The sequence below is a fragment of the Phoenix dactylifera genome, chromosome 2 (genome assembly GCF_051530095.1).
Source record: "Phoenix dactylifera cultivar Ajwa chromosome 2, Ajwa_hap1_PhDact_Kaust_v1.1, whole genome shotgun sequence".
Lineage (NCBI taxonomy): Eukaryota > Viridiplantae > Streptophyta > Magnoliopsida > Arecales > Arecaceae > Phoenix > Phoenix dactylifera.
In genome coordinates, this window is record NC_143191.1 from 48,984,015 (window position 1) to 49,011,123 (window position 27,109).

Below are 27,109 nucleotides of genomic sequence, written 5' to 3' on the forward strand. Positions count from 1 at the left end.
TTCCAAGCTCTCTTCTTCCTTTTACCAAAAAAAAAAGCTCTCTTCTTCCCTCGAAGGGAAGAGAGAGAGAGGGGGGCTAGGAGAGGCCAAGAGACCTCTACTTTTCAGACTGTTTCCCACGTCTTTTCAGCCTCTGGTGCCCTGGTGCGATGGGAAGTAGGCAAGTAGCCCATGGTCTAATGGAAGTAGCCTCTTGCAGTGCAGTGCGGAAAGTAGCCGTAGCACTGTAGCAAGAAAATTTAAAATTTTACTGTAGCTCGTATTTCTCTGCGGTGGGCCTTGCTTCGGCCCGAGGCCTTAGGCGACCGCCTATCTCGCCTAAGGGTCGGGCCGGCCCTGCTCCCAAACCTGGTCCAATCCAATTTCAGCTTTCATTCTAGGCTAAATATATTCGAGCCACCAGACTACAAGCCCAAAACCAACTTGGATCGAACCCGAGACCCAACCATGCCAATATCCAGACCTAAACTGTATTGGATTCGGTTTTGGAATAATAAGTTCATTCTAATTCAAATTTCACAAATAAAAAACAAATCTCAAAACCATTCTTTGTCAAGATTGAGCGTATCTTTGCCTAATCTAAGCAAGATCCCAAAGAGACCAAGTACCTTTTGGAAATTCAAACCTAATACAAGGTCTACATGTTAAGAAAAGTTTGAACAAGTATATTAAAATGTAATAATAAAATATTCAGGACTAATCCACAAAACCCCATCCAAAGGTAACACGATACTAGATGCAACGTTCGAAACCACGAAAACCTCTCCCTCTCGGCCATGGAAGTCTGAGAAAGAAGAGAAAAATATTAGAGAGAGAGACGAAGAAAATGGCCTTCCTTTTTCCCAAAATCTCTTCCTCTCCCCTCCTCCCCCATCCCAACCCTTCCCAAAATACCCCTTCTCGGCTCCTCCTCTCTTCTTCCTCTCTCACCAAGCTCGAGTCCCCTCCCGTGCGCGATGCCCCGCGCGAGAAGCACCCCGCGTTGCACGGCAAGTCCCCTGCCGCGTTGCAAGAAACCAAGAAGAAGAACGAGAAGAGAAACAGGAACAAAGACGACTTCTACCTCAACCTCGGCCTCGCCGTCCGCACCCTCCGTGACGACCTCCCCTCCCTCTTCTCGAAAGACCTCAATTACGACATCTACCGGTATAAACCCTAGCCTCCGATCCTACTACTAGGCGTAAATTTCGGATCTTTACCCTTTTCCCTCATGTTTGGGATTTTCTTGATTTTTTTCTTGCGATTTTTCAGTGATGATATCACCTTCGTCGATCCGCTCAGTACCTTTCGTGGAATCGAGAACTATAAGTTGATCTTCTGGGCGCTCCGATTCCATGGCCGAATTTTGTTTAGAGAGATCGGGCTGGAGATTTTTCGGGTCTGGCAGCCGTCAGAGAATATGATCTTGATCCGGTGGGAGCTGCAGGGGGTCCCCCGGGTGCCATGGCAGGCAAGGGGACGGTTTCAGGGAACGTCGAGGTATAGATTGGATCGGAATGGGAAGATATATGAGCATAAAGTTGATAACTTGGCGTTCAATTTCCCCCAGGCGGTGGTCGGACCAGCGACCGTGATGGATTTGGTGGCTCCCGCATGCCCGCCGAGCCCTAATTTGACGTTTTGGGGGGTGGCCATGGAGGGTTCTGGGGTTCTAGGGTCATGCTCGTGGTTGGAGCTTTATCGGGCGGTTAGGGGGACTCTGGAGCAAGAGGAGCAGGTTCTGGTGGGGATTGGTATGGAGAATTTGGTCACTTGTTCATAGCTGGCACATTGGAAGGAAGCTGGTAATGTATATAAGAAGGGTGGGAGGGCAATGTTATGGTGAGTTCTTATTACAGCAAGCTGTATCTGGATATTGGCAAATGTATGTGATATAAGAGCTCCGAGTTGCGTACTTACTCTTCTGATTTAATAACATACTAATGCAATCTTGCATGTTTTACACGGAAAGTATGTTCCTTGTATGATGTGCCTTCCCTTTTTTTTCTGACTTTATGTAGTGATCTTATTGTTATTAGCTCAATTTTATGACTAATATGGAGACCTCAAAAAGCAATCTTTGAATTACTAGCTCTAGTCAAATGGTGTTGGATGAGTATGCCTCCTTCATTTTTCATTAAAGATTGTAAATCAACAATATGAATCCAATTGATTAGAGCTAGTAAATTTTTCAGAAATAGCAGACGTCTCATATTTCCATTTGAAAATCGTTATCGTGCTTGCATAATTTGGATGACATTGGAAAGTGGAAGTTACGAAAAAAAAAAGAGTTTTTGATTTATCTCTTTATTACAACTTGTTAGGAGGTCTATGCTGAAGTGTGAGAAAAACAAGGACTACTATAATTTACCTCAAGGAAGGATCTTTACATATGAAAAGTTGATTATGAAGAAATCTTCATATTCTCTAAAGACGGTAGCTGCTGAAGGAGTCTAAATCGTCTCGTTGTTGCATAAGACTTATGGGAATATTCTAAGACTAGATTATTGGTGTTTGTTTGTTTTTTTTTTTTTTTTTTTTTTTGCTACGTTAGAAATGACCCTATAGGAGACTATTAGAGGCCATATATGTAGGATTGGTTTATGTTGTTATCTTTCAACCTAATTGATCACATATAAAATTGAACAAGGTAGAATTGTAAATCACTAAATGTGTAAGTGAGTTCAGAAATTTAATTTGGTTTTGTCTGAACCTTATAAATTTTTATTTTCTTTTAGATTTGGTAGTTTGAATTGTTTCAAGTCTATGCAGAATGATGAAGCTCATAAAATTCAGCAAATTGCAACCTACATGAACATATAGTGTTCAACCAGTTTCAGGTAATTTTGGCTAGATCTGGCATCACTCAAAACAAATTAAAGATTTTAGTATACAGCTAGTGTAAGCATTAACTGACTTTGAAACAGAAAATGTTTGTAAGAGTAGAGCCATCAATATTATGGCCAACATAGCAGCCAAAATTGAATATAGGGACTTTTTTCTTGATATTTGATAAGTTAGAGACATTGAGTAAGAAGTCCACAGGGGTTTAGCTTGTGCTTGATTAGGGAATTTAATACAATGTGTACCCTTGATGCATCAAATAACGGATTCTTACCATGTTATATTTGAATATTTGCTTTTATTTTCCCATTTTTTAATAAAAAGAATATTTGTATTCGGAGCCTTTGCATATGGGATGATGTTTTGTAGTTCTTTATACCATTCACAATCATGTATTGGCCTAAATTTTTACAATCAATATCGAACCTGACAACATCTGTGATTCAAATAGGAAAATATATTGTCTTCCTATTTATCTTGGCTTAGCTGTGCTAGATGATTAATAATTGTCTCATTCAAATCAATATTCCCGAATTACAGAGACACAATTTCAAGTTTTGGCCATTTACACTTAGACCCCAAAAGCTTAAAAAGTGTCCATTACCCACCAAAACTTCAAATTTATTGCAGTGTGGCCCAACTATCTATCTGGATCCTAACGCCGTTAATAGAGTAAGGAAAAGTTAAAAGTACCCTTGATTTAGTGATGTTGTCCTTTGTCATTTATCTACTTGCGCAGATCTCAAAGCGCTTCATTTTCTATAATCCATCCACCCGTATAGATCTTAAAGCGATCCATTCCGTATCATCCATTCACCTGTGTAGATCTTAAAGTGCTCAATTTATTGTCATTCATCCACTCGCACAGATCTTAAAGCACTCCATCCTTTATCATTCATTTTCCAGCACAAATCTTAAAGTGCTCCAACCTCAATCATCCATCCATGTGCATGGATCTCAAAGCATTCCATTCTTTATCATCCATCCTCCACATATCTCAAAGCGCTCCGTATATGATCCATTTGCTTGCATAGATCTCAAAGCAAATTTAAAGTTTTGGTGTCTAATTGACACTTTGTAAACTTTTGGGGTGCAAGTATAAATGACAATGACCCAAACTTGGAGGGGTATCTTTGTAATTTTTCTTTACTTTTTTATTAGAATTGTCATGTAAAACATTATACTGAAAAATCCTATAAGAGCTCAAAACTTACTCTGAATGTGCAAACAGATGATCTAATGGCTTAGGATGGGATTAAGAATGTCAGTGAACTCACCTTAGGGAATACATTTGTAGAGGGTGATATTTCTTGACAGCAATGCTCCATTTGATATACTCTTCTGAATTCTCTTTCATATCGTTGAAGATAGTCATGATATCCTATGGGGTGTAAGGACTCGTTTTCTTCCATATCCTGTGAGAGGTGAACTGAGATCTTACCATCACAAAAAAGCATTTCTGGCAAGAGATGATACTGAGTGTGCATTTTAACTCTTCTGAATGCTCTTTCATGTCGTTGATGATAGTCATGATATCCTATGGGGTGTAAGGACTCGTTTTCTTCCATATCGTGTGAGAGGTGAACTGAGATCTTATCATCACAAGAAAATATTTCTGGCAAGAGATGATACTGAGTGTGCATTTTAACTCTTCTGAATGCTCTTTCATGTCGTTGAAGATAGTCATGATATCCTATGGGATGTAAGGACTCGTTTTCTTCCATATCGTGTGAGAGGTGAACTGAGATCTTATCATCACAAGAAAGTATTTCTGGCAAGAGATGATACTGAGTGTGCATTTTAACTTTAGTAAATTTATTAATCTTATTTTTCCAATTAAATAAATATATGAAATAGTGATTGTTGGGAATTTTCTACTATCATCTTTGATTGAGATCTCATTTTTCTTTCTTTTTTTTTCACTAATGTTGAATCTGTAATTTTGCTTGGAATATTCATTAGGGAAACAGTAGTAGAAACATTGATGAGTATTTAGTATTCTCTTGTGGTTTTTAGCATAGTTAACTGATTTTTGCTAGGATATTTGGATGTGTTTTAAGGTCATGTAGGAAGGATTCAACAATTATTTAAAGTTGGAAAAAGTGTGGACTGATTTTTCTATGGTGATGTTGCATTAGTGTGTCATGACATTTTCGGAGAAATCTGATGGAGCTTACATTCAATCTAGTGGATCTCAATGAAATGCTTTACCTTTGGTGATCTTGGAGACTGACAGTATGATTTGGACCCTTTTGTAAAACTTGTTCACTCTTGTCATAACAAGGATAGTATACTATTTGAACATGGTTTATCTAACGTTTTTAGTATATACTGATTTTGGAAGTTTCCAACTCCCTTAAACTGGAGCAAATGTAGTGATTCAGGGGTAGGAGTAGGGGGAGGAATAATGTTTCTTTGTTCAGTGAAGTGTTCTTTTAGTTTAGTGGTGTAGATTTGTGAAATGATAAACTTGGAACAGAACAGGTTCATCATTAGGAGATTAGAGTGCTTTCTTAGGAGGCTAAAGCTTTTTTCGTTTTTTAGTAGCCGAAAAGAAATTGACCTGATGCAAGACCACTTGGGGTTGGCCTGCTAGAGCATGAATTGGCCAAAGTGGTGAGCGGAATTAAGTACTAGCAAATTTGTTGCCTCACTGTCCTATCACAGAAAATAGGGTAGAAAAGAGTGTTCTGATGAGGGTGAATCTAGGGAGTTTCTAGACCTGCAAATAAATTTGCAAGTCTCCAAAAAATGTTAGGTAACTGAATCTGAAGTTTGCAAAGGGTTCCTTAAAAGCCAAGTGACCATACAAAAGGATTTTAACTAAACACGAAAGAGATATAGGATGACTACATGAAAAAATTTGGACTGTCTGATTTTTTTGACGCGCCAATCCTAGTGCTGATGTGGGCTTGAACCATCTATCTCGTGATTTGGGCCCTTAACTTCATCATGACTCCAAATACTGGTATTGAATTGTTTCAGTTAAAATTGGTTTTAAGGGCTGAAGTAAATTATGTTGTGCATGAAATAATGCTCTTTGTTTGGATCAAATTTGGACTAAAAACAAACAATACCAATTTTATTCATTCAACCAGCTTCATCGAAACAAATTTAGATTGTTCTATTCCAATTGGTACTCATTGGACATAGATATCTGGCTCTTTCTATCTTAAGCTTTATCATTTTCTTTATTCTTTTTTCTCTCTATTTAATAATTAATATTTATTATAGTAGGAGCCTTAAAGTGTAAGACTTGACTTATTTAGAAGCATGATTTTTACCTTACTAGTGTATAAATTTTATTGGTGATAAGTATTAGCCATATAACCATATTTATGCAGTGTGTTCCCTTGTTCATGTGTTTGTGATTTAGAGATAATAGAGAGTAGGTGGAGGGTGGGGATAGTTTTCGTAGGTTGTAGCATATGACATGATTTTTGAAGTGCTCGGTAACACAAGATGTTCAGCGCAGTCTAGTTTTTACTTATTAGGCCAGAAAAAATTCCATGCCTAGAGGAGAAACATAAGCTTTATTCTATTTGTGTAGTTTTCTTAGATGACTAATATATGTTTCAGTTATACAAATGGTCTAGATTGTTTCAAGAATTTACCTTCATAAAATCTAACAGGTGTCATATATCATATTAGTTATATCAGATTTGATAATCACCCATAAATTTGACTCTATGAATGCTGAAGTGAATAATGGGATAAAGAAGTTTGAAAAACTCGCCTTAGGAAATTCCTATGTTGTTGGCAATGAATTGACAATCATGGATTTATTTAAAGAATTGTTTTTTGATAAATTGGACACTTATAAATGTAATCATAGATCGTTGCTAAATCAAATGAAGGTTAAACTATTTTCCTTTATCTACTTGCATTTCCTAAGACCGAGTAGAAAATTTTTCTTCAATCTCTTTAATGTTCCAATTAAGATGGGCTGCAAATTTTATTGTTTCTCACTCAAAGTCTATATCTATTTTCATCTTACAAAAAGTAAAGGAAAAAAATTGAAGGACATGAGTAGATATTAAGACTAAAATGTAGGCCAACACCACAAGATGAAGTGTTAGCACTTAACTAAAAGACAACTAGAACCACAAGAAGGCCAAGTTCTATATTTATTGACTCAACAAATTTAGTTGAAGGGAGAGATATGATGATAGAACAGCAAGACAATAAAACAACTCTCAGTTGTGTGGTTATAGGACACAATTAATGGCAGAAAACCTTGATATTGGTTATTGGACAGAAAGGAATTATGGCACATAATAATAGCAAAATTACAATGAATGATAAAACATCAAGTGTTGTGCAATACTGTGAGAGGTAAACAATGAGATGATATGATAGACTGCACACAAATTATTAGGGCAGCAAGCACCATATAATAAGCCATTGCTATTAGGTGTGGCAAGTAGCCATATGAGTTTGCCTTCGGATTCAAACAGAGAAATAAAATGATGTAGGAGAATGGGTTTAGGGCTGTGCACAAGCAATGGTAGGATTAAGGAATAGGAGTTTCTTGGGATGTAGAAGTTTAGGTGTTTGCTGTCCTTGCCTAAGAAACAAGTCAGATCTGAATTAGATCTCAATGGAAGTGGGGAAAGGGAGATTGTGTATTAGCCCTAGGGTTTCTGGGAGGCTTCAAAACATTGTCAGGTGTATGGTAGATGGTGAATGAGGGGAAATAATAAGGAGGAGGAGGTGAGGTTTTTTTTTTCTTTTTTTGCTGAAACAGGTGAGGTTTTAATAGAACAGAAATTAATAATGCACGGTAAACAATCTGCAGTGCAATAATCCAACAAAGAAGAATAATAGGAGGAGGTGAGGTTTTAATCCAATAAAAGAAGAATACTAGGAGGACGCGAGGTTTTAATAGGACAGAATATAATTTGCAGTAAACAATCTGTAGTGCAATAATCCAACAAAGAAGGATAATAGCAGCAGAAATATAATGAAAGCAGCAGCAAGTAGATGGTAGATGGTGAATAAATGAGGGGAAATAAGCAGTATCTAATAGAAGGTAGGTGGGGAATAAATGAGGGGAAATAAGCAGTAGCTAGTAAATGGTAGATGGTGAATAAATGAGGGGAAAAAAGCAGTAGCTAGTACATGGTAGATGGTGAATAAATAATGAGGGGAAATAAGAAGGAGGTAAGGTTTTAGTAGAACGGATATTAATAATGTGCAGTAAACAATCTGTATAAGAAGAAGAAGAAGATCTGGTTGTCAATTACTATTCCTAAATAGACTCCTACAATGTTGTGCTCAAGTGGACCAAGCTAATATGGAAAAATGGCAGCTTCAGTTGCTCGTCATTGTAAAATGATACTGTAGCATGAACAGTGCCAAATAGTATCCACCCTTACAACATAAAAGCCTGCATCCTCTGACACCACATTTGTGAAACAACCTGAGTCAATTACCATCATGCACAACTGTCCATTACACCACACACAAGTCTGGATAAAATTGGTCCTTCGACTATCTTCATTGTTACCTTCCTAGCATGTAGTCGATAATGGCCTACGAACAATATAATGGTGGTCTACCACCTCGTAGTTTTACTTATTCTTGTCATCATAGCTTTCTGGTTCTAGTTCTGACTTGACAACTTCTCTTACCTTTTTGTTCAGGACTAGGCGCAGACTTGTCACCAAAAGTAACCAATCAATAGAAAAATGAACCATTACTTTGCATGTGTGGCATTGGATTTCAATCCTTGTTTTAGAATTGGAGCCAGAACTACTGTGGATTCTAGAAGAAATATAGGATCTAACTGGCCTGTTACTGGAAGAAACAGAACCATTTGAGAATTCCCTTGGCTCAAATATGCAGTAGATCAATGAACCCTTAAGTGAATTTTAGAAAAGGTGCATTACAGCCTCTTTTTTTTCTTCTGCTCTTCTTCTATCTGGTAAGTCACTTGAATTGCTTCAGCCTTGGTACATAACCTGGTAGTAGCCAACCCCAACAAGATGGAAGGATTCAGCCCTTGGCAATACATCAAAATCATGACATCTTCATTCCGTAAAAATCTTGAACATGTCACCAAGCTGTAGAATTAGAGGTGTACTCCTCCACCATCATTCTCCCTTGCACAAGTTATATAAACTAAAGCTGTACTCACTGCTTGTTGTTTGGAGGTACAAAATGGCGACTCATGGGTATCTTCATGTCATCCCATGACCTAATAGCTGCCAAATATCTGTTGGTATCTATCTGCCAGATTCTTCTGTACCTTTCAATTTATCCTATGCAAAAAATAGTTTTCTTTAATCTATCAGTTCGTATCGTTGAAAGAAGCTCTCAGTATCGTGCAGCCAATCAAGAAATGACTGTGGATTATTATCTCCATAAAAGTCAGCCATTTCGATCTTTGCCTCTTGGTCCACATCAACACATCACTGCTCATCAGGTTGGCAAACCTGAATTTGTTCAGGAGGGATGTTTTCTTGTACCTGTTGACGATCGAAAAGATGAAGATGACCCCACATCCATATTATTTCTTCTCCATTGCTTTTCCACCAAGGTCTGCTGCTGTAATTGCATCCAAGGTGGTCTATACAGGAGTTACTGGTGTTTTCAATGATGCAACCCTATCATTTAGTTGCCTGATAGATTGTTTGCCACCCTCATGATCATTAATAAGGCTTTAAATTGAGAATTGAGGCCTGTGTTTGAAACCATGGTGAAAGTACGAAGCAATACCAAGAAGAAGAAAATAATAAGATCTTTTGATGCTCTAATACCAAATTTGATGTAGGATGATGGGCTTAAGGGCCTCCACAAGCAATGGCGGGATAAAGCTATAGGAGTTTTTTGGGAGATTTAGTATGTGCTATCCTGGACTGAGAAACAGGGCAGATCTGTATTAGATCCCAATTGAAGTAGGAAAAAGGAGTTCTGGGAGGCTTCAAAACATTGGCAACAGTTTCTTGGGCTCAGGAATGTCTAGCTAGGTAAACTTAAGATCAAGACAGGTTCAAGGAGATTAGAAGCGAAAAGAAGGTGTCTGTATCAGATTAAGCTTTGATTGCAACAGATATCTGATTCAGATATTCAACAATTTAGCAATCAAGAGACATGACTGTAGAAATCTAATATAACAAGCTCAGGAAGATGAGATTTTAATGGAACATATTTTAAAATGTTCAGTAAACAATCTGCCGTGTGGTAATACAGCAACGAAAGGATGAGAAACCTTAGCTATAAAATTTTGAAGCCAGCCAGGATGGAATGGGAAGTTTAGGATACATCAGGACATGGATATGGATAGACTTCAAGATTGGACTGATGATGTATAATTCAGTATTTATGCATTTTACTAATTATTAAAGTTTTGGGTAGAATTATCTTTGTCAATGTGAGGTATAATTGCAACCCAAAATTATGAACTTTTACAGGCTGTATGGATGCTTCGCATCCATTGGTCACGGACATCTTAATGTCTGCCAGAAAGTAATAAGGGACGAAGAAAGGTGAGGAGAGAAAATGTTGATTGAATGGTATGCCGATATCCTGCGATCCTCAAACTTCAGGAACAACAAACTCCTTCCCAGAAGTGATTCATCCCTAAAATTTAGGGATCACCTAAGCCCTTCTTTTCCAAATCAGGTGAGCTTCTCCTTCCCACCTCTGCACACATCCTTGCCTTTCTACTATCCCTCCAACTTTCTGTCGATGTTAACTTATCCATGAATATTGGATGCAAAGCATCCAAGCAGGCTCTTAGTGAGTCATGGTGCTCAAAACCTAACATCCTCCACCTTCAAAGTTGAGATGTTGCTATAGATGGTTATCCTTCATGCCTCAATAGCACTTCACAGGGGATCACCAAATAGCCTCATTATTGGGATGAGACCTTTCTTTTTATTTCTTTAATCTTGAGAGGCATACTGGTGTCTTGTACATGACCAAGTACTCCAAGTCTCCAATATAAGGTTCAAATAGTTGCTTCATAAGCAAAACAGTTACTAGGTTTGGGCTCCAAAGTCGGTTTTCACCAAATCTGAACATTTTAATTTTATCTGTTGGTCCCTTTCAGATTTGAGTACAGCATTGTTTGTATTTTCGCTTGTGGGGTTAAATCAGCCATTGGTATAGGAGGATTAACTGTGCTAACTCAGTTTATTGATAGACATATAATTGATGGAATTGCAAAATGGTATGGATTTGAATCTTTTTAACCTCTATGACTTTCACCAAGTTCATTAGTGGCTCATGTATTACTAGCATCAACTAAATAAGTTTCATATCCTCCTTTTTTAGGGGCATAGGGTTGCCTGTGCAAGTGTGCATAAATATTTTTTCAGGAATTCTCCATGCATAGGTGGAACAGGCTGCTTCTTGTGGCCTTCAAACAATTGCTACCTTCTGCATGGCAATTAGGGATAACAGGTCTTCCCAAGGCTAAAACCATTTCACCATATTCGAAGTTTTATGTTCAGATCAAGTTATTGTAAGCTTTTGCCATTTGGGCTTGACGTAGCTCTATAATTTGCTGAACCACAAAGTTGACTTCATCAAGGGCATCAAGCTCTTCAAAGCATAACTGTGAAATCTTTATCGGTTGGCTGCCCATTTGCAATGTGATGCCTAGAGAAGAAATTCCTATCTCCAGTGAAAGCACTTCCTTAACCCCAAATACCAAAGAATAAGGCATAGTTTGAGTTGGGGTCTGATATGCGGTTCAGTAAGCTTAAAATGTTTTGTAAAATCTTAGGTTCCAATCCCACCAGTTTTTTTGTCACCATTGCATATCAAGCTTTGAGGTTGAAGGCATCAACCAGGCTATTTTCCCTTGCATTATAAATGGATGGGTGTTGGTTATCAATTTTATGTCGATTAGAAAACCTTCCAAATTTAGAATTGTGGATGGCAAGACCATTATCAGAAATGAGTCGACATGGGATCCTGATATGATCTGAGGTATTATCTTAGGAGAATTATGTAGTGGTATTTTTCTTTGGCCTCCATCAGGGGCTTTTCTGCAGCCCATCTGGAGAAGTATTTTGTGGCTGCAAGAATGAACCTAAACCTGCCTTATGGTGGCAGTTCTACATATCCATATATCAAATAATATCAGTTCCCCATATTATAGTGTTCCAACGTATCCCGAGTCTGACTAACGAGAAAGGGAAGAAAAGATCATATTTTTATCGTATAAATTTACCAAATCTAAAGTATCTGAAACTTAAAAAGAAATTAGATGAAGCTGAAAAGATCTTTCTAGAGCTGGATGAGCTGAATGAATTATCCAATTTATATTTAATCTTGGCCATAAGAGGTGTAAAGGATCTTAGGCTTGTAAACAATTCATCTGGTTTAAGTTTTCTAGTCTTGATAAAAGGGTCTATTTACGAACTTCTTGCAAAACAAGTGATGCACAAGTCTTCTTTTACATCATTTCCCATCGTAGTCTTTCATTTATCGATCAACATTTTCATGAATCATTCTATAGGTCATTTAATTTGTAGTACATTGGCTTCACCTAGTATTACCTTCGTAGTCAACCATGCTTCCAATTTTTGCAAGCTCTAAGTATTAGATGTCCCTAATTGTTTAAATGTGATTCAGTATTAGGCTGTCAAATCTATTAAAGATTGCCCTGTATGTTCTCTTCCTACTTAAGCCTTTCTAGATATAGTGATGTTGATTCGATAGGCTATGTGGAGGACTGTCGAGCATGACTTTGGACCTACACAGTCCTAAATCATCTCCCATATGTTAAAAGGTCCATAAGCTTACTATGATTGTCAATTTTGAACCTAGTTAATCTACTTTAGAAATCCCTTTTTTGTAGATCCTTGTGAAGAGCTTCATTCTGACGGTGAAGTTGACAAATAAATTGTTCCAAGCAGGAAAACCACTTCAACCTCCCTGCAGGATAAAAGTTATCCTCGTACTACCCTTAATCCCATAAATCAAATATTTAACATCAAGTTTTCATGAAACAGATGAAACAATCAGATAGCTGGCTAATAATATTTATATTACCATTTGTGGATGATTCACATGGTTTAAAATTTTCTAACATATTCATGGGCTTAAGCATCCAGTTATGCTTCAAATCTGCAATTCTTTTATTTCTATCTAACATATTTGACAGTATGTGGTTGGTGGTCATGAACAATATTAGAGTTCACAGCAAGCTTGGATCTTGACTTCCTAATTCTTTGGCTGGAATTTGGTAATTGCTTATGGTCTAGAATTGGTCTATTGTTATTGTTATCATAGACATAAAAGCGAACTTGAGACTTCTAAGTTGCTGCAATGCTAGTTGAATAATATTAATGATGAAGAGGCAGAAAGTCTAGTGATTGGCAGGAGGTGAAATGCTTGTAGGGATTGGCAGCATATGAGTGCAGGTAGCCTTCATGGAAATACAGTAGCCTCCATCTGATTTCAGAAAGGGTGTGAAAGTTTGGTCTGGTACCATCATTATAAGAGCATTATGGCCTCTGTTGGAAATCCATGATACCATGGTTTCAAATGATACTTGAGAGCATGATGTGGGGTGGGAGTAGTGGGAGGGGTGCCATTGGGTTGATCTGATGAATGTGATAATTTTATAAACTAAGTGAGGCTTTGGTCATTGCAATGTGATACAAAAACTTCTTTCCTATTGTATCAATTCTGATGGTTTACCAACCCAATGGAAAAGAAAGTGCTTTAGTTATGCAAACCTACTTTGACTTTGTTCTGTAATGGACAAACCTACATGTTGATACGAGACTATGTTTTCTTTTGGATTGCTTTTAAGATGAGTGTTTTGAAAACTAGTAATCATGGTGGAAATGAAACTTAACGAGTACTATAGATGATTAGACTGTGAACATAGTTATATTCTTCATTACTTATTCAATTTTCATATCGTAATGAAGATATAGCACGTGGAAGAAATTCTCAGGTCCTAATAACTTTTAGAACTGGAATGTTTCAAATTTAACAAAGTAAACATTTGAACAAATCTGCTGACCTCAATGAGAAATCTACCAAAATGGGCGATAAGGAAAGATTGGTTCTGAAGAAAACCGAACTTTAGATCTTAAATAGCGAAAATCAAATTCTGACGCCCGAGACAAGTAGAAGGCAATCTGAAAACATTTCAAATTAATAGATCCCATCCTCAAGTTTTTCTCTTAAGAATTAAAAAACGAAGGTGGGAGAAACACCAAAATTATCTACTGGTAATACTGAAGAAAATTTGAAATATATGATTCTATGCAAACTATTATTTGTCTGTACACATGCACTTCCTTTCCAGCGATATCAGTTCTATTCTCGTAAGGTAGATCTATTGAAATTGGCATATGAAAAGGTATTGATGCAAAGGGGCCTTGCAGGAAACAGAGTTTCTTTTAACATTAGGAACTTGGTTTTCTCTTTAGGATTAACCTAACCCTCTTTTATTTTATAAGATGTTGATTCTTAAGACTTTTTTAGTTAATATTAATAAAAACAGAGAATTTCCAAAGATAAATAGTAAATCTTGGAAACAATTAATTACCCAAGGATCCTTGATATTTGTTCAATCAGTGGTTGTTAGCTTATAAATCATCATGTGCCCACTTGTGAGCTGAATTCGTCTAGTTTACAAGTGAGATCCAGGTTTGACTTTTAATGATGGATATGATGGATGATGATTGACCAGTTGATTTAAAAGTTGAGGGGAGTACTAGTGCTTTAGACTGAGTAAAGAGTTGTTATGGGTGACCTCAATTTCTACAATTAAACTAGCTTAAATGTGCTCCATCCATTTGTCACACATATTTTCCGATGATGTTAGCTTATAAATCTTTGAAGTACCCACTTTTTAGTTGTATTTACTTAGTTCTACGTACACACGTTGAAATTGATTGGAATATTTTTAATGATGGATGTGATGGATGGTGGTAATCAACCAGTTATTTTGATGCAAAACATCAGAGTGGTTGTGCTTTAGACCGGGTTGAAAGAAGTTGTTATTAGGTTACCTCAATTTCTATAGCTAAACTAGTCATATGTGCTCCATCCATTTTTTTAACATGTCTTTTTGAATGATGTTAGCTTACCAACTACGAAGAGAGGAGGAAAGATGTTATGGTTCCATAGCCCAAATTTGACCCAGTTCTATTAAATGACTATAAACATATTTCGATCTCAGGTCATCCTCTTCAATGTTGTTTTCTTTTCAGCTTTATTGGAGAAGAGTTTCAACAACTCTACCACCCTGCGCTTTTGTAACGGTTTCATTTGTCCGACCTTACCACCAAATAGAATGGGAAATGTTGACAAAATCCTCTCCATTGGCTGCAACTGATTTCAAAACCTTGGACTTGGGATACTGCCTGAAGGTATTTTTATTCTGCTCAAGACTTGCTGTTTCTACTGTCATCATCTGTTTGCTGTGTCAAATCTCTATCCAACTCCACCAACCATCTGGTTGCATAATAATACTATTTCATAACAAGATGGTGTTGTTTAACTCATAGAATTTAATGGGAAAACACTGGATAACCATTTGTTTTTGTTTTAACCTTTGAGATATTAGGATGCTACAAGTCAACACCAGAAGAGAGTGTACGTAAATTGTCAGGGATCAGAGAGCAACTGAAATGGATAGATCCTTCCTAGCTCAGACCATGCATCCAAATTGGACAGGTCCTTCATAGCTTGGACCATCCATGACCCCTTTTTTATTTTTGTTGTCTTCTATTCAGTTATGTAGCTGGATGATTTCTAAGCATCTGAAGAAAATTTCCATGCTGAAGACCTCTTTAATCCACAGTACACATTTCCTATGCAACTTCTGATAGGTTTAGCTGTGTTACCTTTGGAGAAATTGCATTAAAATTTTCATGTGATTTATTAGCTTTCAAATTGGTTGCTATTCCTGGCTACAACTCTGAAAGATGAATTGCTCAAGTTATTACTCTTGTAGTTTCTTTCTAGCAGAGATGGTTTGCCCATTTCATCCACGAAGCTAAACAACCGACAAATGTCATCGAGATCGAAGGAAGCTTCATCTTGTCCTCTTTTAGATTCTTCGCAGCGGTGATTGGTCATTATGAAAAAATCATTGAAGTGTGTATGTTGCAACTTGATTGGCAGCCAAAACAGAAGTCAATGTGCTAGCACATGGAATGTCATTGTGGCCTTCGTCCTTTTGTACACCTCTCAAGAACTTTTATCAATAATAGAGATGGCGACAGCCTAAAAAAGTCATAGAATGGTTTGTATTAATCTTCTGAGACTTAAAGTAAAAGAATCACTTGGTTTTTCACAATAATTTGGAGAATTTTTTGATGTGGGTCTTCCTATCATCTTCTCCAAACACCTTCGCCAACTTTGGCTCCAATAACCGACCATGATTGCAATGGACAAGGCCAATGCAATAATCTTTTCCATGGCATCAAATTTATGATTCATGAATGCGTCACAAAAGAAATGAATTCTATTTCTTCAGAGTTTGGTTTATTAGATCATGAATAGCACCAGAAGGTCAGAGATCACATGGATCGTACCTGGTCCAAATTTAGCAGTCATTCCAGTTATCGTGCCTTCATTGATGACTATGCCTCAACCACTCTCTCTCGTGCACGGGTCACCGCTGAAGTCACCAATCAAACACCTTCAATACCTATGTCTAATGTGGATGAAGTGAACCTGATTGAGTTGTTGAAGGAAAGTTTTGATAGGATCAGCATGACAACGTGATACAGAGGTGGGTACCGTGGCACAGTTTCCAGTAGTTCATTCACATCAGGGGCTCGTTTGGTTTGCAGGAAGTATTTTTTCTCATACAAATATGATTTCTGGAAAGTAGATTCCTAGAAAGAGAATACCTGGAAAAATACTTTTGGCATGTTTGGTTGACCATCCATTTTTCTGGAAAGGCTATGTATAATTTCTATTATATCCTTAATAAAAATTAGGTGTTTAATGCCTCTTTAATGCTGAAGGGCCTTTTTGGAGAAAAATAAAAATGGAGTGATTACTGGCTCATGAGAAAGTAACTTTTTCATGTTTCTCATGGAAAATTTTTTTTCATAAAATATGGGAATCATATTTTCATAGGAATACAACTTTTCCATCTCTCTTCTTTGAAATCTCCAACCAAACAAGAGGCATCTCATTACTTTTGCGTTGACCACACTTTCCCCCTTTCTTTTCCCGCGAACCAAACAAGCCCTAAGGGGTCGGGCCGCAAGTTATGGAGCTTGTTTTAGACCTTGATTAGCTAACATATTAGCAATTAATGGCTTATTATAGTGACATGAAGGTTAAGTATAGATAACTTATGTTGTGAATAACCATGTGTTAGCATGTCCAAATGGTATTAATGCATGTCGATGGTTATTGTTCACATTATTGTGCAAGGAAAGAGCTGAGGGGAATGCAATGGAAAACAGGCTCATTAGCTGTACAAAGAAATCCATCACTTGGTTCATTTCGATCAGGATTTTTGTTGTTATTTTCAGTATGAATTGTGCGAAGAAAGAAGAACAACATCAAGTCATAAACAATTGAATCAGAAAGGTGGTGTTCTGCGGGCGATTTTGAAAACTTTCCCCACCCCCCTCAACAACCATTTAAAACTAGAGTTCACCCAATACTGTGTACACATTGATCCACTGCCACGTAGACACTCGCTGCCACTATCATATCTGACTCGATCACCACCCGATTTCCCGATGTGTTCCGGAGAGCATGGTTCGGACATGCTGCATCAGCAAGTAGCGTGTACTGCACATGCTGGATCCGGTCCGGGAATAGCAGCATCGGCGAGAAATCGACGGTCCACGTGCTCCCATTTCCATCCACCGATGCCTTTGCCGCCGTAGATCGTAATGTCATGCCTCTAGCAACATTATGCTGCACAGTCACTTGATCAATGTTCGTAAATTTTCCCTTTGATTCATCCAATTGGACGATGTCGATACCCTTATCGCTGCCTGAGAACATGTTGTCCACAACAATAACACCGTTGATCACACCGTTCACCGATTTGAGCACCACATTGGCATCGCCAAGAAAGAAAGAACTCGACACAAGAAGCTGGACCGGGTCCTCCGAAACGATACCAGTATAGTCTAAATAGCAGTTGATGATTCGAGTCTGGGTTAGCCCGGGCAATTTCAAATATATCCCCGTCCCGCCCAACCCTGTGGCCTTATTGTAACAATGAACTCCCGTCAGGGTGTTAGCCTGGCCGGAGACCAGAATTCCAATCGCCGCAGAGAAAATGACCACATCGGTGACGGCATTGTCATTGCCTGCCAAATTGATCCCGGTGCCGGAGAAATCCTTCTCATCAGGGTCGTTGCCGGCAGTAATATGTTGGCCTAAGAATGAGTTTCTGATGTAGGTTTCATGTCCTGATCGAACCATGATGCCATCCGATGTGAAATGGACGATGTAGCAGTTATCGATGGTCGTCCGAAGGGAGTTTACGACGGCAATGCCGCCGCCCCGAAAATTGGAGTCTAGCATTAGGCCATCGAGTGTAACGTACTCGTAGCTAAAGCCGGAGGAGGCTGAATTGGTGGAGTCTAGCTCAATTAGATATCGGTCCGTTGGAAACTCATCCGACGCTCGCAGTGAGCCACTATGGATCTGTTCCAATTAAAAGTTAGATTAGCATCAAGAGACTGTTTAATTTCAAGAAAAAAAAATAATTACAGAGATGGATTTTACCTTAAGATTGCCACCTCCAGCGGCAGGTAATGTTATAGGAGAACTAATCAAGTATGATCCACCATCTAAATGGATTTCAGCACCACCAAGATCAGCGATCCCAGGCATCAAAACACGATCAGACGGGGCTTGGAAGGCATCAGAGATGGCTTTGCCGATTGCTTCACCAGAATCGGTGCTCCCAGTTGGGTCAGCACCATAGTCTATCACATGGTACACCCGCGATCTCGATGTAATCTGCACCGTTCATCACCATATATCACCATTGGCAATTTACGGTAACACATAACATCATAAGCAACAAAATTTACCAGAAAATATTACTAGAAAACAAAAGGTTTAAGAATTTAATTTTGTTCCTTAATTTAGCAATGTGTAATACTTTGATTGCAGAGAACGTTGGGCTTTTAGTCTGCGTAATCTTCACGAAATGATCTTTGGAAACAAGAATAGGAAAGACATAACAAAAATAGTCAAAAAAAAATCTCAGCAGACCCCATGGCCTTACGTTTCTGCGACATTGACTGCCCCAGCAAACGTCTCACATTAGACCATGACCCAAGAAGTCCAAAATCTTTTTAGAAGTCCAAGAAGACCAAGAAAGAAGAAGAAGAAGAGCAAATGAGAGTTCGAGAGAGAGAGAGAGAGAGAGAGAGAGAGGGGGGAAGGGGGGTTACCGGTGAAGCCGGCGAAGGGGCCGTTCCGGCGGCGAGGGAGGCCTTGAGGGTCTCCAATCGACGAATGACACGCTCGCGTTGGCGGTACGGGCCACCGGAGAGGCCAAGATTGGCGGCGCCGCCCACCGCCGGATAACTTCCATGAGCACCGGCTAGCGCGACAAGGCCCACGAGGCCCATTAGCCCAAGAACCATTAGAAGGTCTCCCACCCCGCCACCTTTTCTTCTCCCCATCTTTCTTGGGAGGAGCTCCTCACTAAGACATCATCTATATATGCCGCTTCTCCTAATTGCAGTATATTTTGTTGAAGGAAATGGACAAGAGAAGAGACAAAAGAGAGAGAGAGAGTATAGGAGAAAGAGATGGGGAGGGGGGTGGGAGATTTATAGATGTACAAGATGGTGATGTTATAACTACATGTATTATAATAATGAGGAGTGCATGGGAAGAGAAGGCTACAAATGGAGGAGAGAAAGATGTCCCAGGTAAAGAGGGTGGACCCCTTTGAGGTGCCTCTTTTGAAAAAGAGGAGTCACACATGGGCCTTTGAGTTTCTGTTTCTTAGTAGTAAAATGCTTTGCTGTGAGAGTTTATACCATTAGATGGGGAGTGGATGGTTTGGAAAGGGAGAGGGCATGGTGAGAATCAAAGATGTTTTAGTGGGGATAGAAAAGTTGCTTTTGGTTTGTGGGTATTCCTTTCTTTTTCTTCCTTTAAAGGTTCTTCCTTTCTTTGTTCCTTCTGTTAGGTATGGGGGTGTGCCGGCTAAGGAATTGGGAGAACCAAAAGGTGGTTTGGGCCAACGTCAAAGTCCACAGCTTTCTAGGTTTTCTTTCCACAAGAGTGGCAGTATGGTCTTTATGTTCTGTTTTTAACTATTTAGGCTTGGACTAGAAGGTTAGAGAAATCTACCATAGGAAAAAGTAGGCAATTTGGACCCAATGGTTTAAGGCTAATGTAACAACCCAAAACCTCATCCAAAATGGCTAGCCAGAAATTATTATTTGAGTTTCTTAGTCCTGTATAAATACCCAATATCTACCCAGCAAATAACCGATGTGGGATTAAACACACGCCTGCATAGACCCTCACATACTTACTCAGTTCAAGCCCTAACGTTCTCGTTAGGCTAAGGGTTCAAATATAATCACAAACACCACGACCGGCTCATGGTCGGCCCTAATAGATTCGTGCTGCAGTGTACCCTAGTCCACATTGGTTATTTGCTAGTTAGATCTTGGGTACATATACAGAATTAATGAATCCAAATAATACCTTTCGGCTAGCCATTTTGGATGAGGTCCTGAGTTATTACAGCTAATTTCTTTTAAATCGATCCACATCACTCGTATTTATTTAGAAACATATATTTATTCTCATGATTAAAACCGATCGGGCTAGTAAAGTAGTTAGCAATTGGACCAAGTGACTTGAAATCAAATTCTGCACCCGACAAGATTTACCTCTATTATGTCACTCATTTTTTGTGAACCTTTCGTGCCAAAAACTGCTTTGACATTTGAATCAACTTGGACCATAGATTGTAGCAGATGGAACACATGTTTCTTAGGCAACTTAAAGTTTTATTTGATGTTCCAGAACTTTGAAACATGTGGTGCTGCATTGATCTTGAGTTATATGAGCTTTGCTTTCAAGATTATCTTTCTTTTGGTGCTAGCTGATGTTGAGTAGTTCCAAAAAAGGACATGATTCAACTTCAAACCGTTGCTCTTCCTGGAAAGGTAGGCAATGACAGAAAATGTTTCTCCTCCTTTGATGGGGATATGGACATGACTCATGTTGCCGACCAGCCTAATCTGGTGCAAATTAGGCGACTATCGCTATCTAATGTCAGCCTATTGGTTGATTTAGATAGAAAATCACATTAAAGTCCCCATGCCTAAGCCCTTCTTTACATCCAGCTTTGCTTGAGCATTTTTATTTTTTGGGCACTTCACACTTGAGAAAAAATACAGCAGGAAATTAAGGTGGTTAAAATTGGTGTAAAAAGGAGAAAACACTGATGTCTTATTTTTTTAAATCTTTCATTAATGTCATTTTCCTATCAATGTCATGCTTCAGTAACTCAAGGGTGGTCTATCACTCCATTTTTGCTCCTTGACATCTAAAAAAAATAAACCAATAATAATAAATGTTTGTAAGCATAGATATAAATAAAGTTACATATATATGCTTGACCTTTTTTTTTTTCCTTCTGCTTTATTTCTGCATGCGCCATTAACCGCAACACAACCTGTGGGCTCCAGTCACACTGAACACAAAAGCTATCAAAAAATAACACTTCCAAGTAAATATATCCTGCAATGAGTTATTATGGACGGAAAGAACTATAAAATAGTAATGAGAAAATGACATTAATTATGTCGACTTTATGGTGGAGTAAAGAAGGCGAGGAATGCTATTTCCTAGGTGGTGAGAGCTATGTTGTTTCACCTGCTCCTGCCAAGAAATAAAGTAGCCTTGTCTTTTATTGGCCTTGACACCATTGCCCTCATGTCCCACCGTCTGTATCATTGACCTCCGTTTTAACCTGTTTACTTATGTGGATATGTACTCAACCTATCAATCAGATTAGATTTTACAGATTATTTAAATACATTAAACATAAAAATGAAATAAATAGAGCATCCAAATAAAATGAGAGGAAGAGATAGAAAAGAAAATTAAAATGTAAAAGATAAGTTTTGATCATGTTATATGCCCGATGTTTTTCTTCGGTTCTCTTATTCTTTTAATTGATCATGAGCTGCATGATTTCGTTGCCACACATTGAAACCAAGCCTTGATGAGGCTATGACATGCTATACTGTTACTGTTTTTTCACGGGCTAAGAATAGGTTTGAAACCTTTATCATATCATATTGTCTCATCCTTATATCAGGCTCTCTACTGTATAAATGTCGTGTTATTCATATCGACATACAAGAAGAGGTGTCTGCGGAGTAGATCACTATGCGGAATAGATCGACCATGCTCGACAACTCTCACTCTCTCCTTTTCTGTTTTCTCATGCCACTCTCACTTTCTCATTTGATTCCTACTGAAATTTAACACCTACTATAAGATAAGATTTATCACTACTAAAGGATAAAGATAAGACTTATCACTGCTAAAAAAAAGGATGAGACTTATCACTGCTAAAGAATAAGGATGTGACTTATCACTGCTAAAGGATTAGGATGAGACTTATCACTACTAAAGAATTCTAGTAGAATAAAACACGAATAGAATCCTAAATCATTAAAACTAATGAACAACTAAACAAAAATCCTAATAGGATTAGGACTTGGCAATTAATCTCAATAGTGTATTTCAATTTGATGAATTACAAGTAGATACGAAGAAGAATACTCTAGTTCATACTATACTGGGACATGGATGATATAGAGGCATGCTATGTGATTTTAGATTGCAGTCCAACTTACAATGAGCTATTAAATTTGAAAGCAAATTCCAAACCCAATCCAATCGTATTCAAAGTAGTTTCAAGCAACCTAAAATCCAAGTCAACAATACAGAGATCCTCAGTCAAACCTATTTGTTCCAGGTATTTTGGAGCAGATTTACTTACGGTATTTTTTCTATTATCTAACAGAAGAAAATATGTACTTTGAGGATGTTCCTATAAAGAAAGATATTTAAATTTATGTTGAAGATTCCGGGAAGAGAAATATTTTTTTTTGAATAATACGGATAGAAATTGTGAGAAATGATACCGAGAAACTTGGAACAACGTCAAAGATACTCATTGATAGAAATGCTTAGCAAATGGAAATCCATAAAGCCAACCTCAAATAAGAAAAAAAAAAAAACTAGATAATTGTGATTGTAGTGATCCAAGAAATAACAATAGATAGACAAATAATATTATATCATTCTTTCAATTATCAATAAAAAAAATTATTTGCAAAACTTAGGCCTAGATCAGATACATTCAACAAGTGAATTGGAATGGATTTGATTCCCTAATCAATTTTTGTTCTAAGTTTTGATCAATATGGCTCCAATGCTGCAGAGTCGATAGACAACTTTCTGGTAGTCATGGATCTTGTGCTCGGACTCGCACTTGGCCAATGGGTGTGAAGTAATGAACGAGTCCAAAGTCCAAATTGTTTTGGGACTGGGCTCACATTTTAAGTCCATCCAACCCTTCATTCCTATATGCAAGTCTAATACGCTCTATGAGCAAATTCTTCAGCATATTACACAATAAATTGATCAACTAACAATGCTGGCTTCCTAAGTTTTCTCCACCCAAAACTCCTTTTTCTAAAGATAGCAACGAGACAGTGGCAACAATGATTGTGGGTAGGTTAATGTTCCTCTGGCGTTTTCCGTTCCAACTGCCATTCCCACTTCGAAGAAAAGAGAGGCATCATGATGTTTTCTTGCCCTTACTTGACATCAACTTCTTTCTTTTCTTTTCACCAAGAAAAAGATCTTCTCCTTTTCAATTGAACACAAAAGTTAGACATCACAACCTTGGCACTAGTCCCTCACAAAGCTCCAATTTTTAGGTGCATTTAAGAGAGATGAGATAAGAAGTGGTCAGTTCATAGGAAAGAGTTGCCACCAATGTAAGGTATTCTATTCTGACAACAGATCCAGAGCAGGGAACTCGATATTTTGGTGTGGAAATTGCATTTGGAGCAATAGTTATTTCTTTCTTGCAGGGGGAGCAATTGTTGGATGCAGAAGAGCAATTCGTTACAAGTGCTTTTATATGTGTTGATGGAACTCTGAGGCATTGGAGACAGCCTTCTAATCCAATCAAATGGGCCCAACACAGCCCAAGGATACTGAGTAAACCACCTTATAGCAATCATTATAAGCCACAATCAAAATATTGTTTTAGGCTTGTAAATATGGCTTAGGTCCGTATGTAATTTAAGTGGATAGTAGTTGTGTGTAACTCGAATCCATTGCCCTCCCTTGGTGAATGAGATGGAGTCCTTGTAACATTCAGAGCAATGGTGGATGCAACTCAAGAGTAGTTAGGGCTGAAAAAAGATCAGATACGGATCGGATATTAGTAATATCGGTATCTATATTTTTTCAATGGATATAAGTATAAATATAGATATTAAATAGATACCAAAAGTTATTATAAACAGATAAAGATACAAATATGATATTAAGCATATTCATGTTTTTTCTAAATGGATGCTAATACAATCAAATATTATTTTGGGTAGAAATCAGAGTTGAGTATAATTCAATAATGAAAACTAATTTCGATGATATAATTATAAATGATATGAATGGGATCTATTTTTCAGACCACATGTGATGCATATAACAAGGTAATAGTCTAAGGCATAGTTATTAAATATAGACTAGAAAAAGATCTGGCCCAAAATCTGCATCGATAATCTGGCCGCCAGGTCAACTAGTTTGATCAAGTTTGCATTGGAATGTATTTAAAAAAATAAAATATAAATATTAATAGAAATGTTGATAAACTTTTTTATATTAAACAGCATACTTTAGGTCATGTGGATTTATATTATACACTGCCCTTTGTTTGTAGCATAAATAAAAAAAATACCAATTATGTATTTTTTTTTTAGAAATCTTGTAAGTAAATTATATATGTTATAGGAATTCATAGAAAGCGATGTTCTCAGTTATTCTAAACACTAAACCTTTTTGAAAATATCATAAATAATAAAATGAAGTATATTATTTTTCATTTTCAATAAAAAAAATATCGATTTTTTTTATGAAAATAATTACTTATTTAAATGTCACAAAATGCTACTAACTCAATTTTAAGATAGCAGTAAATTTTAAGGTACACTAAATCTGTAAATTATCATGCTGGGAGAGCAGTAAATCTTTGAAGCCCTGTTCTGGCTCTATCCTGTTACCACTTCACTAAGTTGGAGCACCTGAGGTCTTTTATTTTTGCTGAACTCTTCCCCTGTTTCAGATCCAAAGCAGATACTCTGTTAAAATTCTTTACCTCCCCCTATGTATTCCCTCCTGTAAATACCTTCTTCCCCTAGTAACAAAATTGGAGGCTATGCCTCCCTTTATATCAAGAGGACACATCTGTGGTACATTGGAGTTTGAAAACTTCTCGTAGTACCGGATACAAGAAAAAAAAAGGTACCCTCTGAGACATCCAAAAGTTACAACAATCTGAGTAACATGGTAAGAAGCGTGCAAGACAAAAGGTGGCATCAAATTAAATATATTCTACGTTATTCTCGCCATTAGAATAAATAATATTTGATTAAATAATCTGAATCTATACAATTAAAGTATGTGTTAATAATACCTGTCAAAGAGGCCTTAGAGCATGTTAGAATAATTTTAGAAATCACGTAACAACTTGTATCAGGCCATATTATTTTCTTTTATTAGCGTGATCCTGTATTGGTCGGTATTATTTTTCTTTATCAGCATGATTTTGTTTGAGTAATTTTAGGGATCACATAACAACTTATATCAGTGAATATTTTTTTTTTTGTTAGCATGATTCTACATCAACCTATATTATTTTTTTATTGAGTCTGTATAAGAATATATATAATTATGAGATGTACCGAATGTGACAAAGCAGAGAAATAAAATTATTTTTTTCTCTTTTTTTTATTTTTCTGTCTTGTATATATTTTAATAGAGCAGAATGACTGAACTGAATAAAACCGCCTTAAATAGCTCTCAAAATTGAACGCCCAACTTGGGCCATCTCCAAAACCCAAAAATAAGAAGATAGTATCGGAATATTTTCCTCAAAAGAACTCAAATAATCCACAAATAATTTAATTTTACTGAAACAACCAGTTCTAATGCGTACATTTTCGACGTTGTTTTCTTTCAATCCACAATAAAATAAATAAGTTAAATAGTACCTGTAGATCGGTCCGAGGGATGTAGTCACTGTCTTTGAAAGAGACTTTATGTGTACTGGATTCTGGCGATCCCTCCCAAAGAAACAACGGACCGTTGAATTTGCAGACGTGCACAGTATTACAAATTGTTTTGAACTCGGCAGAGACTTTTCTGTATACTCATACACGATAATCTGGTGGGCAATAAAGAGAGTATAAATAAAAGGGCGAAAAAAGAGCTTGAAAGCTCTCTACACGTGAAACTGTGAAGAAACAAAGTTTTGAAATCAAAAATGAGAAAATGAGAGAACCCCTTTTTCTCTCCCTCTCGGTGTGGCCTTTTATAGGTTTCACCTAGAGAAACATTGGTCTCCAACGTTTCCTATTCAAGACAGTTTTGATGGCTGTCGTCCGTTGAGCTCTTCAACAGGCAAATCTTCAAGGATCAGTCTAAATAAGAGATGGTTTCATAACCATTATTTTCAAATTTCAAAAACCTCTTACGTTCCCCACCATTTTTGAACTTTCGGAAATTTTTAAGATAATTTTGAAAATGACAGAACTTTAAAAATTCAAAATACGAACAATTAGTACACTTAGCTTTTGATGAAAGGTGTCTTTCAGACTTAAACCTTCATCTATTTGTATTTCGCCATCCACACTGGTCCGAAGTGAACAAAATCTTGAACTTGGACTTTATATATAGATTTTGAGAATACCGAACAATTAAGAGTTGACCCTGCATGTGATCGAGGTAGCGCATTATGGCCGTGCACGGGTATCTTATTTTGTGAGTGTCTCTTAGAGAATAAGCCCTAATTCTCTATGTGACTACGGCCCCACAGTCACACTCATATTAATGATATCTCCAAGGGTATAGTGCATCTTTATACTCTGCTATAATAACCTTGATATCCTATCTAGTACAGTTGAGCACCTACTCCATAGAGATAGGTAGTGAACTAAGTTCACTTTAAATTTGGTGCTCCTACCAGCCACTCGATCAGCTTGTTTATCCCATTGAACCTATGTCTTAGGATCTCCAGTCGGATGGGTTG

The 27,109-nt window shown here is 37.5% G+C and overlaps 2 protein-coding genes across 5 annotated transcripts; one reads left to right on the forward strand and one right to left on the reverse strand.

The window, feature by feature from the left end:
* Positions 1-707: 707 nt before the first annotated feature.
* LOC103721078 (uncharacterized) lies at positions 708-16,102 on the forward strand. Of its 4 annotated transcripts, XR_606261.6 has the most exons (4): positions 708-1,146; positions 1,252-1,821; positions 15,012-15,170; positions 15,772-16,102. XR_606261.6 is itself a non-coding variant. In XM_008811116.4 (2 exons), exons 1-2 carry the CDS (start codon positions 737-739, stop codon positions 1,760-1,762), a joined length of 921 nt encoding a protein of 306 aa, XP_008809338.2. In that variant the 5' UTR covers positions 708-736; the 3' UTR covers positions 1,763-1,950. The 4 variants fall into 4 exon arrangements, 1 of the variants encoding a protein (XP_008809338.2); XR_606259.6 differs by lacking the exon at positions 15,012-15,170 and having other exon boundaries at positions 15,758-16,102; XR_606263.6 differs by lacking the exon at positions 15,012-15,170 and having other exon boundaries at positions 15,772-15,881.
* Positions 16,103-17,233: 1,131 nt separating this feature from the next.
* Positions 17,234-19,617, reverse strand: LOC103721084 (polygalacturonase QRT3-like). Its single transcript, XM_039124637.3, has 3 exons — positions 19,191-19,617; positions 18,514-18,750; positions 17,234-18,432 (listed from the first exon to the last, which is right to left on the reverse strand). The coding sequence occupies exons 1-3, from the start codon at positions 19,422-19,424 to the stop codon at positions 17,422-17,424; spliced, it is 1,482 nt and encodes a 493-aa protein (XP_038980565.2). The 5' UTR covers positions 19,425-19,617; the 3' UTR covers positions 17,234-17,421.
* Between the last annotated feature and the right edge of the window lie 7,492 nt (positions 19,618-27,109).